The sequence below is a fragment of the Drosophila sulfurigaster genome, chromosome 3 (assembly GCF_023558435.1).
Source record: "Drosophila sulfurigaster albostrigata strain 15112-1811.04 chromosome 3, ASM2355843v2, whole genome shotgun sequence".
NCBI lineage: Eukaryota > Metazoa > Arthropoda > Insecta > Diptera > Drosophilidae > Drosophila > Drosophila sulfurigaster.
Window position 1 is genome coordinate 24,856,141 of NC_084883.1, and position 17,741 is coordinate 24,873,881.

At 33.9% G+C, this 17,741-nt stretch overlaps 4 protein-coding genes and 2 long non-coding RNA genes across 7 annotated transcripts; 4 read left to right on the forward strand and 2 right to left on the reverse strand.

Annotated features, from left to right (window-relative positions):
- The first annotated feature begins 1,180 nt into the window (after positions 1 to 1,180).
- Positions 1,181 to 2,149, forward strand: LOC133843428 (bomanin Tailed 2). Of its 2 annotated transcripts, none has more exons than XM_062276966.1 (2): positions 1,181 to 1,253; positions 1,910 to 2,149. In XM_062276966.1, exons 1-2 carry the CDS (start codon positions 1,196 to 1,198, stop codon positions 2,089 to 2,091), a joined length of 240 nt encoding a protein of 79 aa, XP_062132950.1. In that variant the 5' UTR covers positions 1,181 to 1,195; the 3' UTR covers positions 2,092 to 2,149. The 2 variants fall into 2 exon arrangements, with proteins under 2 accessions (XP_062132950.1, XP_062132949.1); XM_062276965.1 differs by lacking the exon at positions 1,181 to 1,253 and adding an exon at positions 1,735 to 1,841.
- Positions 2,150 to 3,576: 1,427 nt separating this feature from the next.
- LOC133845544 (uncharacterized) lies at positions 3,577 to 3,931 on the forward strand. The gene is made up of 2 exons (XR_009894792.1): positions 3,577 to 3,628; positions 3,693 to 3,931. It is a non-coding gene; the product is annotated as an uncharacterized LOC133845544 (long non-coding RNA).
- A 714-nt stretch (positions 3,932 to 4,645) lies between these two features.
- Positions 4,646 to 4,985, forward strand: LOC133844853 (bomanin Short 5-like). The gene is made up of 2 exons (XM_062279118.1): positions 4,646 to 4,755; positions 4,822 to 4,985. The coding sequence occupies exons 1-2, from the start codon at positions 4,704 to 4,706 to the stop codon at positions 4,887 to 4,889; spliced, it is 120 nt and encodes a 39-aa protein (XP_062135102.1). The 5' UTR covers positions 4,646 to 4,703; the 3' UTR covers positions 4,890 to 4,985.
- A 313-nt stretch (positions 4,986 to 5,298) lies between these two features.
- On the reverse strand, positions 5,299 to 5,665 carry LOC133844852 (bomanin Short 6-like). Its single transcript, XM_062279117.1, has 2 exons — positions 5,555 to 5,665; positions 5,299 to 5,437 (listed from the first exon to the last, which is right to left on the reverse strand). The coding sequence occupies exons 1-2, from the start codon at positions 5,604 to 5,606 to the stop codon at positions 5,367 to 5,369; spliced, it is 123 nt and encodes a 40-aa protein (XP_062135101.1). The 5' UTR covers positions 5,607 to 5,665; the 3' UTR covers positions 5,299 to 5,366.
- A 6,470-nt stretch (positions 5,666 to 12,135) lies between these two features.
- On the reverse strand, positions 12,136 to 12,580 carry LOC133845506 (uncharacterized). Its single transcript, XR_009894787.1, has 2 exons — positions 12,396 to 12,580; positions 12,136 to 12,338 (listed from the first exon to the last, which is right to left on the reverse strand). It is a non-coding gene; the product is annotated as an uncharacterized LOC133845506 (long non-coding RNA).
- Positions 12,581 to 13,551: 971 nt separating this feature from the next.
- LOC133842910 (chitinase-like protein Idgf5) lies at positions 13,552 to 15,807 on the forward strand. The gene is given in 4 exon segments (XM_062276204.1): positions 13,552 to 13,724; positions 13,837 to 13,880; positions 13,882 to 14,398; positions 15,112 to 15,807. Coding segments are annotated over 4 exon segments (1,329 nt in total). The 5' UTR covers positions 13,552 to 13,603; the 3' UTR covers positions 15,759 to 15,807.
- The last annotated feature ends 1,934 nt before the right edge of the window (positions 15,808 to 17,741 follow it).

The window sequence follows — 17,741 nt, forward strand, 5'->3', positions numbered from 1 at the left end:
GTGCTCTCCTCTTCCGGTCGGTTGCAATCGACACATTGGCCTCTGATGGTTACTTTGCCAGCTAAAGTAGAAAAGGAGTGAATTATAAGATGAGAGTTAGAATTGCAAAATAAGATTAATACCACAAACTTTTCACACACTAACCATTTGCATTAGCAGCCAACATGGCCAATATGGCCAAGACCAAGACAGTTAACAATGCCAAGCGCTGCATTTTGTAAACAGAATAAGCTCGATGTAAAGTTCTATTTATACTATTGTCCGATGGCCTGCAGCTGATCTCAGTTTGCAATGCAGTGCTGTAGTTATGCTAATCGAATATTATTTGCAAAGCCCGCCTTAACAATAAATATGTAAAGCATGCTGACAATATATAAACCTGTTTCTACAGTGTGTTACACTGAAAGACACGAATACGAGTCGATTTTAAAGTGCAATCAAAGGAAACCTGCTTAGCTGATAACAACAAATAAAGTGACGTTGATGTGACTGCATAATTTAAGTAGAAAATATAATATTATTTCTTTCTTAATGTAGTCGAACGCAATACCCTGTAATCTTCATTGACGCTGTAATATAACATACTTTTATGTATGATCGAAAAAAAATAATTGCCAAATTTATGGCATAAATATTTTCAATTCTTTGGGAATATAAAATCATTACTTCAAGCTAGAGCTCTTGATATCCGTGAGATTGCTTTGTAGACTTAAAAGTTTGAAAAATTGTATTAAGGAAGCAAATAATATGTTATAGTACATTTTAATATATATACTATACTAAATATGCCAAAAGCTATATTGAGTATATTCATGTAGAACATTTAAAATATACCATACAGTAGAAAATATTCCAGATTGTCAGTCAAAGCAACAAAGCAATGCAAGGGAAGACATATATACATACATATATATTATGAGATGCCTCCTTCTACCTATTACATATGTACATGCACAAAGTTGCAATACCCTTCTACTCGGCTATGAAAATAGAAGGGCAATAAAAATTTGCTGACAATCCAAGCAATTTGTAATATACTAAAGTCGGTACCAGATATTCTACAGTCAGATGCACTTTACTTCTTTGATTCGTAAATTTCAACACACGTGTTTCACATACGTATTAAAAGTTTCATTATCACCTTAGTTTTCATTAAAACTAGACGATTGTTGATTCGCGTGCCGATCAGATCATCATGAAAATGTATGCTTTACTCTTCTTTTCATTCAGCTGCATCTTTGTTGTGGCTTATGGTAATATAAACAAAATACCTTTTATAGTCACGATTATCTAATTAAATTTATTTATACAGCTTATATTTTAGTAGTCTGGTACTTCATCATTCAGCATCTTTGATAATCGTTGTATTAATGACAAAAATGCAATTTATAGAAGTGAAAAATTCAACTTATAAATATCAGAAATATTTTATTTCTGCGAAATGAATTTCTTTTTTTTCTGCCGATTAACAACTCTCATTTAATTATTGAATATCAATATACTATGTTGCAAAGTTCACTCAAATCAATTGCTCACTATAATGCTTATACCCGTCTGAAATAAATGTAAGGGTAATATAAAGAATTGCGAATCGTAATTTACTTTAAACATTTTGTAATATTCAAAATGACTTAGCAGGTATTTCACACTCAGATGCATTTTAAATGCTTGCTTTGTGAAATTCAATACGCGAGTTTCATATACATATATTCAATATTTCACTATCTCAGTATTTTTCTTTATAAGTAGACGATCGTCAATGCGTTTTCCGATCAGATTGAACATGAATTCGTTTGCTTTGGTGCTGCTTTTATTTAGCTGCCTTTTGGCTGTAGCTTTTGGTAATATAAAGCATAAAGCATTTAAGCATTGTCACAATTATCTAATTAACTTTTATTTTTTTGCACAGCTGAGCCTGGCAAGGTTTACATCATGGGAGAGTGCGTTGACTGTAATCGAGATGGCGTGCCCGAGACGCCCTTTCCTGTCCGTGATTCAGGTGCTGCTGTTCAGACATTGACAACTGGCGCTGCAGCTTTTGGTCTTCTATACTATTCTATTGGCGCTTTGCTACGCAATATGCCGCACTAAGTGTGTATAAAGAAATTAATGAATAAATAAAGTGTAATAAGCACAAAACAAAATTGAATTTATTAGCATTGATTTCATTTATTGTTAATTGTTGTTATTTTATATTTTATTCACAGCATAAAGGGAAATGTAACACGAGTGCGAGACGATTCTGATGTGATTAGGTGTAAACAGATGAAACTTGCTTAATTGATAACAACAAATAAAGTGACGTTTATTAGACTGAATGATTTAAGTAGAAAATTTGATTGATTAATCGTGTCGAATGCAATACTCTGTAATCTTAACAGAAGACATTGTAATATACAATTTGTTTGCACGAAATCAAAAAAAAATCCCAAATTTATGGCATAACTATTTTCAATTCTTTAGGAATATTAAATTTTCAGTGCAAGGGAGAGATCTCAATAAGCTTGAGTCCTGAAAATCTGTGTTTGTATCGAAGAAACAAAAATGTACAAATTTGTTACTCAATGATAACAATATGGTCGACAAATTTGATTGCGTATATTAATTCAGTTCTTAATATATATATAAAAAAAAAACTACAAAATAATTGACCACAATACGTTGCGGCTTTACAGATGAGAGCACGCGCAGTTTCTTTTGTCCTGCCTTTGGGCTGTGATTTGTTACAATGCATTTTTATATACATAAAATATATTCTATTATATACATATATATTTTCTTTGAATACTGCAAATTCTATGAAACCGTACGACTCAATCGTTGTACAGGAATCAAACACAATCGCGCACAACTAACTCAGGGAGAATACGTATATATTCTAATATAAACATTTGTACTTATAATATGTTTTTCTTTATTATATAAACCTTATATAGACCTTTTTTATATGCCCTTCTATTCAGCACAGTCATATGTACTTTACTTGTTTGTTTCGTAAATTTCAACACAGGTGTTTCACATATGTATTAAAAGTTTCATTATCACCTTAGTTTTCATTAAAACTAGACGATTGTTGATTCGCGTAACAATCAGATTCATCATGAAAATGTATGCTTTACTCTTCTTTTCATTCAGCTGCATCTTTGTTGCGGCTTATGGTAATATAAAAAAAATACCTTTTATAGTCACGATTATCTAATTAAATTTATTTATACAGCTTATATTTTAGTAGCCTGGTACTTCATCATTCAGCATCTTTGATAATCGTTGTATTAATGACAAAAATGCAATTTATAGAAGTGAAAAATTCAACTTATAAATATTAGAAATATATTATTTCTGAGAAATGAATTTCTTTTTATGCTGCCGATTAACAACTCTCATTTAATTATTGAATATCAATATACTATGTTGCAAAGTTCACTCAAATCAATTGCTCACTATAATGCTTATACCCGTCTGAAATAAATGTAAGGGTAATATAAAGAATTGCGAATCGTAATTTACTTTAAACATTTTGTAATATTCAAAATGACTTAGCAGGTATTTTACACTTGCTTTGCTTGCAAGATGAATTCGTTTGCTTTGGTGCTGCTTTTATTTAGCTGCCTCTTGGCTGTAGCTTTTGGTAATATAAACAAAATAACTCACATAATCACAATTATCTAATTCAATTGTATTTAATTCTAAAGCTGAGCCTCGCTTGAGCCTCGACTGCGAGGACTGTACCCGATACCCTTTTGCTGTCCGTGATTCAGGTGCTGCTGTTCAGACAATGACAACTGGCGCTGCAGCTTTTGGTCTTCTATACTATTCTATTGGCGCTTTGCTACGCAATATGCCGCACTAAGTGTGTATAAAGAAATTAATAAATAAATAAAGTGTAATAAGCACAAATCAAAATCGAATTTATTCGAATTGAATGCATTTATTATTGATTGTTTATTATTATTATTCACAGCATAAAGGGAAATGTAAAGCTAAAGCAGCTTATACAATATATTTCTGACTAAGCGTTTCATTGCGTATACGTAATATACGAGTGTACGTAAAATACGTTGCAAGCAAACGCAAGCTGTGGGGAATGCCGATATATATATATTTTCCTTATTTTAATGTATTTATTACCTCAAACGTGTATTACGTCAAATATTGCGTATACGAAATGTTCACCTCAATCATATGTATATTACGTATACGATATATCACGTATACATGTTTAGAAGTCACATAGCATGTTTTACGCGTGCAGTAATCGCTCGCAGTTCTTTTAAGCTGACACCTTTCTTAAGCGGACACCTTAGCAATTACTCCTAGATTTGGTTAAGTGATGAAAAGTAGTCTCTCAATTGAACAATTCGCTTTTGAAAAATAAATCGCGTGTTCAACTTTTAGTGTTCTAAATACTAATAAGTATTATTATTATTAGTGTTCACTGTACTCAATTTCTTAAGCTGTAATTAAACGTCACATGCAATCGCAATCAACGCACTGAACCGATGTGTTTATCTGTGGGAAATACTCATTTAAATGGGCATTTCCAAGCTGTCTACTTCTGCTGACCTATCAATGTAATATTGTAATAACAATTTGTGCGCTTCTCGGGAAAAACACTTTTGCTATAAGTGCTATATAAACCGACTCTTTGACTGCAATTGGCATTAGTTCAACTGCAAACCTTGTTAACTAAACCACAGAACAAAATGAAACTTTTCTCCATTGTGTTCGTCCTGGGCCTTTTGGCTTTCGCCAGTGGTAAGTTTTGAAGAACAACAATTATAATTATAAAATACTAATTTGAAACTCGGTTCTCTTCTCTAGCTTCCCCTGTGAAACCTGATGTGGTCATCAACGGCGATTGCCGTCATTGCAATGTTCATGGAGGTTAACCAAGAAAATTGCCAATGATCCTTAACTAATAAAATTGCCTATGACAAAACTGAAAGTTCAACTCTTTTTTGTTCAATAAATTGTACATTACATAATTGTTTTATTTATTCAAATTCCTGAGACAACCATCGATGAATTAGTCATGCACAAAAGTATAGTCAAATTGATATATAAATCTTGAAACAGAATAAGTCGCTGCTGACCGCAAAGTGAACCTAAAGATAACAATAGATCAGCGAGAATTGCATCAGAATTTGTTAGCAGACTTGTTGATTAGTAGCCTTGAAATTTCACCTCAATTTATTCATGATGTTGTTTGCTGAAAAATAGAAATTTGCCTTTCAATTGAAACGCATTTTGTGAGCATCAAGAGATTAGGCTTGGACTACATAAAAACCAAAACACTCGTTTTAATTAAATTTCCCTTATTATTTCAATAGACATAAATAGCAATCACTGGCTGTTTGTTGAATTAATTAATCGCCGCGTATATTGCAGTATTTACAATCGCCATTGATGATTACATTTCCCGGTTGCAGTGGATTAGCTGTAAATAAAAGCAAAATATAGACAGAAAACAAATAAGTAAATAAATTATACATATTTTATGCATTCTATTATTTGCATACACTATTTCACCCCCTCTTCCACAACCACAACTTACCACTTGCGAGTGCCAACAAAGCGAGGAGAAAAGCCAACGATAACCACTTCATGTTTCCTATAAGCTCGAAATGCGACTTGCAATTTGAAACTAAACACTAAACGCTGTCTAGAAGCAGCTTTTATAGCCTAACTCGTTCATGTAATGACGGCTTTAATCACACATTACACTCAGCTGTTAAACGTTGTATTCAATTGCGCACTGAGAAAATGACATGTGTGTATTATGTTTGTATGTATTAGAAGAATGCTCTTCGATTGTGGTGTCTTTTCAGGCTGATAACACTACAATTTTCATTGGAAATACAAAATATTGCATTTGATTTTATATACAACTCTATGAGTTGAAAGCTCAAACTATGAACTATCGATAGTACCAAATCAACAGCTTAAATTAATGTGAATATATAAAAAATTTAAAGAATTATAATATTTATTTTCAAAAAATATTTTTGAAATATTTTAAATAGATAAAAAAAAGCATACACGAAAATAAAAAAGTAAAAATTTCTTTTAGAGTACATCGTGGAATATTAAATAATACTTAAAATATATGTCTAAAGTTATAGTGTATTCTATTGTAATATTTATTTTGGAAATATATAAGAAAAATTTGATTTTATACATTATTTCTTGAGTGTGAAAACATCTTTCTTAGAAATGAATTCTCACCCTTGATTATTAAACTCGAATTATAAAATATCGGCCAAAAATAACTAACTAAAACTAAATCATTAAAAAAATAAAATATTTTATAAAATAATTTTGGTTTTTTTCTAAAATCATACAGATATTCAATTATAATATTTCTTTTCGAAAATATTAAATATTGGATTTTATCTTATATAAATGAACTATGAAATATCGACAATAAAAATCTACCATTAAATATGTAAAAAACAGTTTTTTTTAGTCCTTTAAAGTGTTATAGTTATGATACTATACACAGACAAAAAAATCAAGATTGAATAGAAAATAGCAAATCTTAATTCAAAAACTTTTCGATCTTAATAAAAAATCTTGAAAGATACTAAAGACAAGATTTTGTTCATCAATCATCGTTTTGAGATTAAACATTCTTCTTTTAAGATCAAAAAGATTTCAAATTAAAGAATTTTGTTCTTGATTCTTAAAATGTTGGGATTTCATTATTTTTTACATTATGTAAGATTTTATTCTTGATTTTAGCAGGTTTTTTTTTCTGTGTAAGAATATTATAAAATGGTTAAAATATATCTGATATTTATTTTATTACAATATTAACTCAAAGAATATTATATATATTGTACTTATTTGATATTATATACAAACTCTGTGAGCTCATATCTACAATCATACTCTAATCATAAACTATCGATACCTTAAGATTCACATCAAAATAGTGCTTGCAAAATATGACAAAAAAATACATGTAAAAAAGGTTCTATCATCATTTGAATACATTTGGCACATGTATTTAAAAAATTTTAAAATGTGTATACAAAAGAATAGCAAATTGATATTTTCTATGCACGTTGTTCATAAGCTCAGTGTGCAGAGAAAACAAAATAAATAATACTCAGATTATTGTGCTGAGTTTTAAGTGCAGTATTCCTCTCTCTCTCTCTCATGCTGCTCTCTCATCATTTCTTTGTTTAGCACAACAACTTTGCAATTTCCTATCAATAGAAAATGAGTAGAAATTAATGTTGTGAATCATTTTGTGCATAAATAATCAGAATCAAGTTCAAGCTACGCAAAATTTAATGAAAACAAATTTCGAGCACAAATTTAAAGTGTGTGAGAGTTTTTGGAGTATGTGTATCTATAAAAGGTAAATGAACGTGTTTGTGGTTGAATTCATTTTCATCGTGTAAAAGTTGTGTGCATGTGTGTCTGTGTGTGTGTGTGTGTGTGTGTGCATGTGAGTGTATGCTTGTGGCTGCTGTTGGCTGGCAATTAAGCCAATGAAGCATTAAAAACACCAGCTAAGGGCGTAAGCCATGCAAAGTGCGGAGCGCGGCGGGTGTGGGGGAAAATGGCTGTCATGGCTTACACACACACACACTCTCGTACATACATATATTCATGCTTACCCAATCCCCCAATCGCTGCCTTAACACTCACAGATTGGCTTTGGGTGGATTAGCGTCGCCGTCGCCGTCGTTGCCGCTGCCACATTTGTCAACGTGAAAAGCATTACGCTTAAATGAACCCATGCACATGCATAAATACGCAAAAAGCCAACCCAAAACACAGCAAAAAATAAAATAAAATGCGCCTAGTCGACACGTGTGCGTTAACAATTTAATTACGGCAAACAAGCTCCCTCAACTCAAGCCAGGCAGCGGGCAGATGTTGCCCAAAAAGTTAATCACCCAATCGACGGGGAGGTCAGCTGTATTAAAGACTCACACAACACACACAGACACGCACACGCATACACACAATCACATATTTTAAGCAATTCTCGGCTTAAGGTTTGAGGCAAAAGCCCATTAGCCAACAGTTTGCTTCAGTTGCTGTGCCGGAGAGTTGTGGGAGTTGTCTTTGTGTGCCTGTGTGTGTGTGTGTGAGTGTGTGTGCGTCTATTTACTCAAGCTGGTGTGAAAATATGCCATGACTGCGCACACTATAATTTTGCTGTCTTTGAGTTGAATAGAAAATCGCACTAGTCGAAATACGAATACTCTGGAAAAAGAGTAGTACATATATTGAGAGAGAAAAAAAAATGTACATTAAATGGTACATCGAAAGTATTTTTTTAAGATTTTTCGATCTAAAAAAAATCTGAAAATATTTTTTTAAGTTTAAAAAATCTTGAAATAGATTAAGAACATCTTATCTCTTAATAAAAGTCACAAAAAGCGCTTTTATATTACATTCAAATTTAACTTTTTACTAAATTGAGGGATACCTAAATTATATATAACTAGATACAAAAACTATTCGTTATATGACCAAAAAAATAAAAGTAAAATTACAAATTGGTACAGTTTTTAATTTCATAAATATATGTATATGGACTGCTGATCTTAGGTTAGACGCACATTTACTTGCATTAAAATTTTTTTAAAATATACTATATTAATGGTTTATATCATACATATGCAAAAGTGAATATAAATTCTATACTGCAATTGAGGTTTCATTGAAATCTATACCACTTAACTAGAATATATGAAAGGATATTCACAAGTGTCAATTATTAAAAAGATGGAAAAATGATTTCAGGCCAATTTATACTTTTTCACTTAAAAAGGTTAGATTAAAGATACAAAAACTATGGACGGCAAAAAATATTATATAGAGAAAATACTTGAAAATCCTCTAGGTTTAATTTAATACCGAAGATTTTGAAGCCAATTGTGTTAATAAGCTTAATATAGACGCGAAACTTTAAAGCTTTCTGTTTTAAATGTTCTTGTTTGTCAGGCAGACATACATATGTAAGAATGCTTTGAGCTTTGTAGCTTTAATTGAGTTATTTTCCATAACTTTGTAGAGTTATGATTACTGACTTCATCTGTTTGTATAGGTTTGGTTGAATCGGCTTCTAGGAGGTGCGGAACATAGACCAATGAAGGTCCTTAGCTGTACCGGTAATCTATTTATATAATATAAATTAAATTCATTTTTTCTTTAAGAACTTATTAATGTAAATAACAGCTAAACACATTTATTTTCAGACGTCGATTTCAAAATTATTTCTTCTTACTATTAAACCTATCTAACTACAATTCAGAAATTCCCCACAAGTAGTTTAGCATATACACTTAAGAGCCGCAACTTAGGCTACACAAAAGTTCAGCACATATATCAGCAAAATAAATGTATACGTGTAGATGTGTGTGTATGTATGTGTGCAGTGCTTGCTGTCGGTAGTTGGAGAACACAAAGAGAGAGAGAGAGAGAGAGAAAGCGCAGGATTGCTCAGCAGCTGGGGCACTATTAGTTTATTATTACGAGCAGCGTTTTATTGTCAACCTGTGGAGTGTGTGTGCGGTGGTGTGTGTGTTTGTGTGTGTGTGTGTTTGTGTGTGTGAGGATGAGTGGGCAACTGGGCGTGTCCCATGAACATGTGTGCACTTGGCTGACTGTTTGCTTAAGCGACTATGCATAGCAGTCATATTTGAAATATTCTGTTGATTTCTCACTTTCTTGTTTTTCATGTTCGTATTTCTTTTTTTTTGTGTTGCGGTTAGTTTTATAGCTTGTGGCATGTGTGCGTTGGCTTTTCATAAAATTCGTGTTTTTTATGTAGATTTTCCGGTGACGCCGCCGCAACCAAAAAACGGAAGCGGAAATTTTTTGTTGCCCCATAAAAACATTCACAAAGCCAACGCGTCGTATACGTTATATCTATGCAAAACTCAAAGCTTGGCCATAAAAAAAAAGGGGGGGAGGGTGGCCCATAATATATTTAAGCAGCCAAACAGCTAAATGAACATATTACATAGTCGCTGGGCCTTGGCATCTCACACTGAGTGGCTTTTCGCATGGCTTGGGAATGAATCTATTAAGGCGACGGAAACGCAACAGCAGAGCACACAGCACACAGTACACAGCACAGAGCACAGCAGCTGGCCTGTCGTAACTGTCGCTTGGGGGCAAAAAGTAATTACTAAAAGGATTTGCTTAAGCGCCTGAGAGCTGCCACTTGCGGCCAAAGCAAGAAAGCGACTGAAACGAGTTCGCTAGACAAAAAGAAAGCGAAAAGAGTGAGAGTGAGAGAGAGGGGAAAATAATTCCACAGCATGCAGCATGCAAATTCTTTTAACACAATTTCTGCAAATAAATTTTGTGCGGAATCCGTAGAAGTCAACACATTTCCCCTCCCCGCTTGCGTTCATCTCACACTCTCGACTAACGAAGCCAACAAATAGCGCCACGTGAGCAAAATTGCTAATCAACTGGCAAAAGCGTTCAGAGCACACACACACAAAGTAAAAGCGTCAGAAGGACACTCATCCTTGCTTAAGTGCCATCGTCAACAATACCAACAGCAACAACAACAACAGCTCATCATTTGCCAACAACGAATGCTTTAATGTATTTAAGCTTTGCGTATACAACACGCAGCACAAAAACATTATTGTCTGCTGGGAATTGTAGAGATAGAATTAGGGATGCGGAGAGAGAGAGAGAGAGAGAGTTTCGAGAAATGGGCGGGAGCTGAAACTGTGGGCTAAGTGACATAAGCAAAGAGACTGAGGCAAAAATGCCGTTGGCAAAGCGACAGCAACTTAATGGCAGCTATACGAAAATACTAACATGTGTCTCTCTCTCGCTTTCTCGCTCACTCATTCTCCATCTCTTTCATTCTTTTTATAGCCGCTTCCCGCTAGGGCAGAAGGGTATTATAACTTTGTGCCTACAGAAAATTTATGTAACATAGGCGACATCTTTGACTCCATATCCTCGAGACGATGGTGACTTCGACTATGAGAGATAGAGCTATAATTTGTAAGCTAGAATCCCAGCTTTTGGTATATAGATAAGTAACTTATACTTCATGATTCCCGAAAATTTGGTTTCAATCAGATGAAAATTTTGAAAGTTATTTTCAAATAATAATATATGGTAATCTGCAATATGTAATAGTATATCAATATACCAATTATAGATTTTGGTATATCTTTGATATATATATATAGTTTATCAATATTCCAATTTTTGTATATTTTAGTATATTAATATATGACAATCTGACATAGATAATAGTAATTCAATATGCCAATTATAGCCTTCGGTATATTTTAGAATAATAGTATATGACAATTTGCTAAAAGAAACAGTATATCAATGTACCAATTATAAAATTCGGTATATTTTAAGTATTTTAATATATGAAAATCTGTTATATGTAGTAGTATATCAATACACCAATTATAGTCTTCGGTATATTTCAGACTTTTTTCGCTATAATAATTTAATATAATTGTCAATATCAATATACCACTTTGGTACACTTCAGTACCTTTTGGCATAACAATTTGCTTCAATTTTTAAATAATAAAATATTTCACTATTTTTTCAGTATACTAATTTAGTATAATTTAAGAATAATACCGCCCTAAATTTGATTGATTGATTATCGCGTATCTCACAGTCGAGCACACTCGACTGTATCTTTGCTACATGTTGTTTGTGTGTTTGTAGTGGTAAAGCAATCGCAAAGCCTACTCACTGTTGATACGAGCTATAACACACTAAAATCCATCTCTCTTCCCTTGATGTTGGGGATTTGTGTTTGGTGGTTGCTGGCACATTAGCCAGAGAGATAGAAATGGAAATAGAAAGAAAAGAAAATAAGACTAAGGCATATAAGGAGATAATTCATATGAAGCGAACACAACGAGAGAGCGTGATGTTTTAATCACACATTCTAATTGAAATGCTGTTAATCAGTCTCGTTGCCTCAGTTATATTATATATAATTAATTTTATGCCTTTTTTGAATTGTATGTAGAATATTATTTTTGTTGCTGCTTGTCGTTTAGTAGTCGCAAGAAAATATATAATTAAAGTTAAAGCTTTCGATTTAAGGTTTTGCAAATATATATATATTTATATAATAAATAAATAAAAACTAGAATAATTAAATAAATAAAGAAAACCCCTTGACAAAGGGGGAAAAAAACTTTATTTATAGCAAATATGTATAAAAGTTCATTTTACAAAATTTCGAATGAGTTTAGATATCCAATTAACAACTATTGTAAAAAGTTCTCTTTTTTCCTGCGGATCGCCTGTTGCTCTCTCTACACCGAATGCGCCATGTGGTTTTGTACAATTCACCGCACCTAAAGAAATTTAGTCATTGCTAAAAAAAGATTTATTAAATATCACATAATAATTACTGTAGTAAATCACAGCCAAAAGGCAGGAAACAAACAGCAGCGCAGCTGAAGCTGACCTCATCGTTTGTTCGATCTCAAAAATACTTTGATTACTTTGCTGAGGCTCATGTCTGCTTTATATACTCTAGACGATGATGAACCACAATGCCAAACTCTTTGAGTGATTACAGTCATACTAATTACGCAGCTTGTCGCTGAGTTCCACATACGACTAAAATAAAATAACCTAATCATATGTTGATTAATTAATAAAAGAGGAAAAAAAAAAACAACTAAATAAGCTACAATTTGATCAATTAATTATGCTACAAATATACTAAATTAATATACCCCCAAAATACCAAAGGCTATATTTGGTATATTGGTATAGTAATACTCTAATCATAGGGTATAAAAAGTATAAAAATGTAAAGTGGATAGAGACATAAATTTGTTTTCCAATTTGCTAAGATATCTCAGTGAACTTGAATTTTTTGTTTTGACGATTTGAATAAGACATTAACAGTGTTTTTAAAAAAATGTATTTAAAAAAAATGAGAAATATATATTTTATTGATTATACTTTATATTTTAACTAACTTAATTCAAAGCGTAGCAATTTAGTACAATAACAAATCAAATTTACTTGAATGTTTTCATTGCACTTCGCTGCATAAAAATATATTATGTAGACGCTATATTAAAGCAAATACTTTCACTGTACTGATAAATGAAAATGTTCTAAAATGAAGACTATGAAATTTACTTAGAATTTTAATCTGAATACTTTATCATGAAAACATTGAAGTAGGAAAGTGCATCTTGGGTTTTAAGAACTCTAAAGAAAACATCTTATTGATGACATAAAAAAGTGGTCTAATTTTAATAACACAATTTTCTAAGTATCTGATCGCTTTCTTTTAGTACAATTCCAAGAAAGAGAGGCGATAAGATTTGTTTTTGAAACATAGTCTAACTTATTTTTTTGCACTCAATGTTTACTCTCGGCGCCAAACAGATTATTTTAATAGACTCCAAATAAATGTGTATTTGCTATGCTCAATACTTTGTGATTTTTTAGAGGCGATAAGAAGTGTTTTCGAAACCAAGTCAAAGCTTTGTTTTTGCACTCAATATCAATTCGAGCGGCATTAGCTGTGACTTTTATGTCATTGCTCAGTTTTAAATTGATTCTTAACGACAGCAGTACATACATAGAGTAACAACAAATGGCCCACAGTTGGGTCTTCTTCCTTGGAGCACTGCTCTGCCTGGGCTGCAGCCAAGTGACTCTGGCTGAGGTGGGCAAACTGGTCTGCTACTACGATGCGGCGAGCTTTGTGCGAGAAGGTAAGAAAGAGACAGAGAAGAGAGAGAGAGAACGCATTGTCTAATCTTTGTGTGTCAAGTGTTGGGGTTATTGAGATTATCTCTACTTATATATTATTTGCCTTGCTTTCAGGTCCTGCACAACTTTCGCTGCCTGAGCTGGAGCCAGCTTTGAGCTTTTTGCAACTACTTGATCTATGGCTATGCGGGCATCGATGCCTCAAACTACAAGCTCAAGAGTCTGCATCCAGAGCTTACCTACAATCGACAGCATTATAACCAGATAATAGCACTACGTAAGAAGTACGCGCATTTACGCATCTTGCTCTCTATTGGCGGCGATCGGGATATTAATGAATTTGGCGAGCCGGACAATGGGAAATATCTCAGCTTGCTGGAGCAACCGGAGCATAGGAACAACTTCAAGGCAAGCGTGAGTGCTGAGCTCAGTCAATATGGCTTCGACGGCATTGATTTGGCTTGGCAATTCCCCAAGCTGCATCCCAAGAAGCAGCAGGGCGCCTTCAGACGCGCCTGGTCATCGTTCAAGGGTCTGTTCAGCAGCGACACCATCGATGCCAAGGCCGAGGAGCACAAGACGCAGTTCGCCGCCTTGGTCCGAGAGCTGCGCGTGGAGTTGCAACGCAATGGCAAACAATTGTCGCTCAGCATGCTGCCACATGTGGATCCACAGCGTAAGTTGCCAAGCTAGCAAAACTTTTTATTATAACTTTGTGCCTGCAGGAAATGTATGTTACAGGAAAGAGGAGGCATCGCCGACTCTATAAAGAATATATATTCTTGGTCACCGTCAACAGGCGAAACAATATATGTAGCTATGTATGTCTGTCTGTATATCTTTCCGTCTGCTTGTCCGTCCGTCCGTATGAACACTTGGATCTCAGACACTATAAGAGATAAAGATATAATTTTTTTCGAAGCACTTATGTTTGCACGAAGTTACATTTTTGCTTACTTCCCGCAAATCCATAAAAATCGAATAACAAGTGGAATTTTGAGGTAAGAGCCGCAATTTTTGGTACTTATAATAACAATTACTGTATTTATGAATCCCAAAATTTGAGATCAGGCACAACTTGTAGAAGTTACTTAAGAAATAAGTATGGGCAAACACATCTACTTACAACTTACTTGCTTTGACTGACAATGTGGTATATTTTAGTATGTACCATAACTTTAAATGTCATAATATATTAATATATCAAATACAGCCTTTAGTATGTTTTTAGTATTTTTGTGGTTTATTAATTTGATATATTTAAAGAATAATACCGCACTGTTTTGCTTTCATTAACAACGAGTAGAGGGTATCTCACATTCGAGCACGCTCGACTGTAGCTTTCTTACTTGTTTTTCTCCAACTAACTCGCTTTCACTCTTCCTTCAGTTTTCATTGATATTCCCTCTGTGATGTCGTACGTGGACTTTGTTAACCTTGGCACCTATGACTTCCACACGCCACAGCGTGACCCCAAGCAAGCGGATGTGGTAGCTCCGCTGCACGAGATGCCCGAACGCGATCACACCCACAATGTGGCCCACCAAGTGGAGTATTGGCTGAACAACACGGCCAATGCACAGCAGCTAAACATTGGCATCGCCAGCTATGGTCGCACCTGGCGCATGAGCCGCGACTCGGGTCTCACGGGTTATCCTCCTGTGCCGGATACTGAGGGTGCTGCCGATGGGGGCAAGCATACACGCATTCCGGGTCTGCTCAGCTGGCCGGAGATCTGTGAGCAGCTGCAGCTGCATCTTGGTCAGGGCAAGGACAAGAATAACGAGCATTTGCGCAAAGTTGGCGATCCAACGAAACGTTTTGGCATCTATGCCTATCGCTCGGCTGGCGATAATGGCGAACCCGGTCTCTGGGTGGGCTACGAGGATCCCACTTCGGCAGCCATTAAGGCGAGCTACTCGCAAGCCAGGCGCTTGGGTGGTGTCGCTTTTCACGATCTGTCACTGGACGATTTTCGCGGTCAATGCGCTGGCGAAAAGTATCCAATTCTGCGCAGCATAAAGTTCAAGTTGTGAAATGAATTTTGTTATGGAATAAAGTGAAACATTTTGTATATTCATATTACTTTCTTAAATTTCAATATTGATGATTTATAAAAAAAATGCAAACCTCTAAAGTATACATTACAATCGCAATCGGAAACTACGAATCTGTTCAAGAATAGTTAACCACAAAACAAAAATCAAAATCAGCTCTAAGCATTAACTCAGCAGTTTTAAAATATAAACATGAAATACTTCAAGGTATTGCTCAAACTCTCAATGAGAGCAAGAAGCATAATTTAATCATACACTATAAACGAAATCTTATTAATGAACAATTTTTCACAGTTGCCCAAAATAAAGTTAAATATGTAGAATTAATTTTATGCTATGACATAATAACTTTAATATTATATTTGTGTTGAATTTTTGGCAATTTATCACATAACTGAGGTTAAAGCAAATAGAACATAATTTCTAATTAATACTATAAGTAAACACTATAAAGACTTTAAAGCATTTGCAAAAAAATGTTATTGACGGCACAAACAAAAAATCACTTCATAATATAGTCGCGTTCTGGTTTAACCAAATTTTTTAAATATGTTAGAAAACCAATCGATAACAATTGTGAAAACATCTTTCCTATTAGCTGGGAATGGTGATCCTCTCTCTACACCGAATGCTCCATGTGGCTTCATAGACTTCACCGTATCTGTGGATAGATGTATGTACATGACAATTTAATATGTTAGTCGACTATAGTAATAATAATAATTAAGTTAATAATTACTGTAAGAAATCACAGCCAAAAGGCAAGTGAAAATCAGGAACACAACTGTGCTTGTTCTCATTGCTCCGTAGTTTTAAAAAATACTTTGATTATGAAGTGCTCTTGAGACCTTATATACTCGAATTTTCAAGTAGCTCTAATGCGGTTTCCATCAGTCGTCACGGTTCATACGTCACCTGATGAATCTGAAATATCAACCGCGAGCAAAACAATGAATTAACTTTATTTTTATTTTGTTTATATTTATAGAAAAAATATTACACATTTATTTTAATGTAATGTATACAATATACAGTCGAGTGTGCTCGACTGTGAGATACCCGCTACCCATTTTGAATAATAGCAAAATATTGCGGTAATAATCTCAAAATATTAAAAAGATATATGCATATATTCTCGATCGGGATTTGAAATCGAGCACCACCGACCGGGTGGTTAAAAAAAAGTTTGTACCCCGAGCGGGCTCGAAACCGAGCACCACAACATGCTCGGCCTGCACTCTATCACCTGAGCTATCGCATTGCTTATGAACCTTCCATGCATACAGATACTAATATAGACGAGCATGTTTATACGTATACGCTTACATACAATACATACATAGCAGGCGTTTTTGCCCATTCAAAAGTATTTCTTTAATAAAATAAATAATAAATAATAATAAATAATAAATACTATAGTTATTATTGTATATACCAAAACTTGCACGTCTAGCTTAATATTACTCTTGTTATTATTGATTTGCGGGAGCGGAAGTGGTCGTGGCAAAAATTTGAAACAAACTTGATCTGCGTGCAAACATAACAAATACTGTCGAAAAAAATTTATAGTTATATCTCCTATAGTCTCTGAGATCTAGGCATTCATACGGACAGACGAACAGACGGACATGGATATATCGTCTCTGTTGACGCTGATCAAGAATATATATACTTTATTGGGCTTATAAGTTTCGATCAGTCGTCACGGTTCATACGTCACCTGATACAGAAATATCAACCGCGAGCAAAACAATGAATTACATTTATTTTTATTTTGATTATATTTATTTTCATGTTTACTAGTCAAGCAAAAAATATATTAATGTTTCATGGCTTGTTTAATGCCAGCACCAAAACTCAGTTTATATCGGTTTTTTCGATTCATTTGCCCCATGGAAAGTTCCTACGTTCGTAAAAATAATAAAATAACGAACACCAATTTTCAATATATTTTTTCAGTCA

Coding starts and splice junctions, on each gene's coding strand:
- LOC133843428 (XM_062276965.1), top strand. CDS start 1,760: ATGCGTTTTCCGATCAGATTGAACATGAATTCGTTTGCTTTGGTGCTG. Junction 1,842..1,909: donor CCTTTTGGCTGTAGCTTTTG/GTAATATAAAGC, acceptor TTTTTTGCACAG/CTGAGCCTGGCAAGGTTTAC.
- LOC133844853 (XM_062279118.1), top strand. CDS start 4,704: ATGAAACTTTTCTCCATTGTGTTCGTCCTGGGCCTTTTGGCTTTCGCC. Junction 4,756..4,821: donor CCTTTTGGCTTTCGCCAGTG/GTAAGTTTTGAA, acceptor TCTCTTCTCTAG/CTTCCCCTGTGAAACCTGAT.
- LOC133844852 (XM_062279117.1), bottom strand. CDS start 5,606: ATGAAGTGGTTATCGTTGGCTTTTCTCCTCGCTTTGTTGGCACTCGCA. Junction 5,438..5,554: donor TTTGTTGGCACTCGCAAGTG/GTAAGTTGTGGT, acceptor TTTTATTTACAG/CTAATCCACTGCAACCGGGA.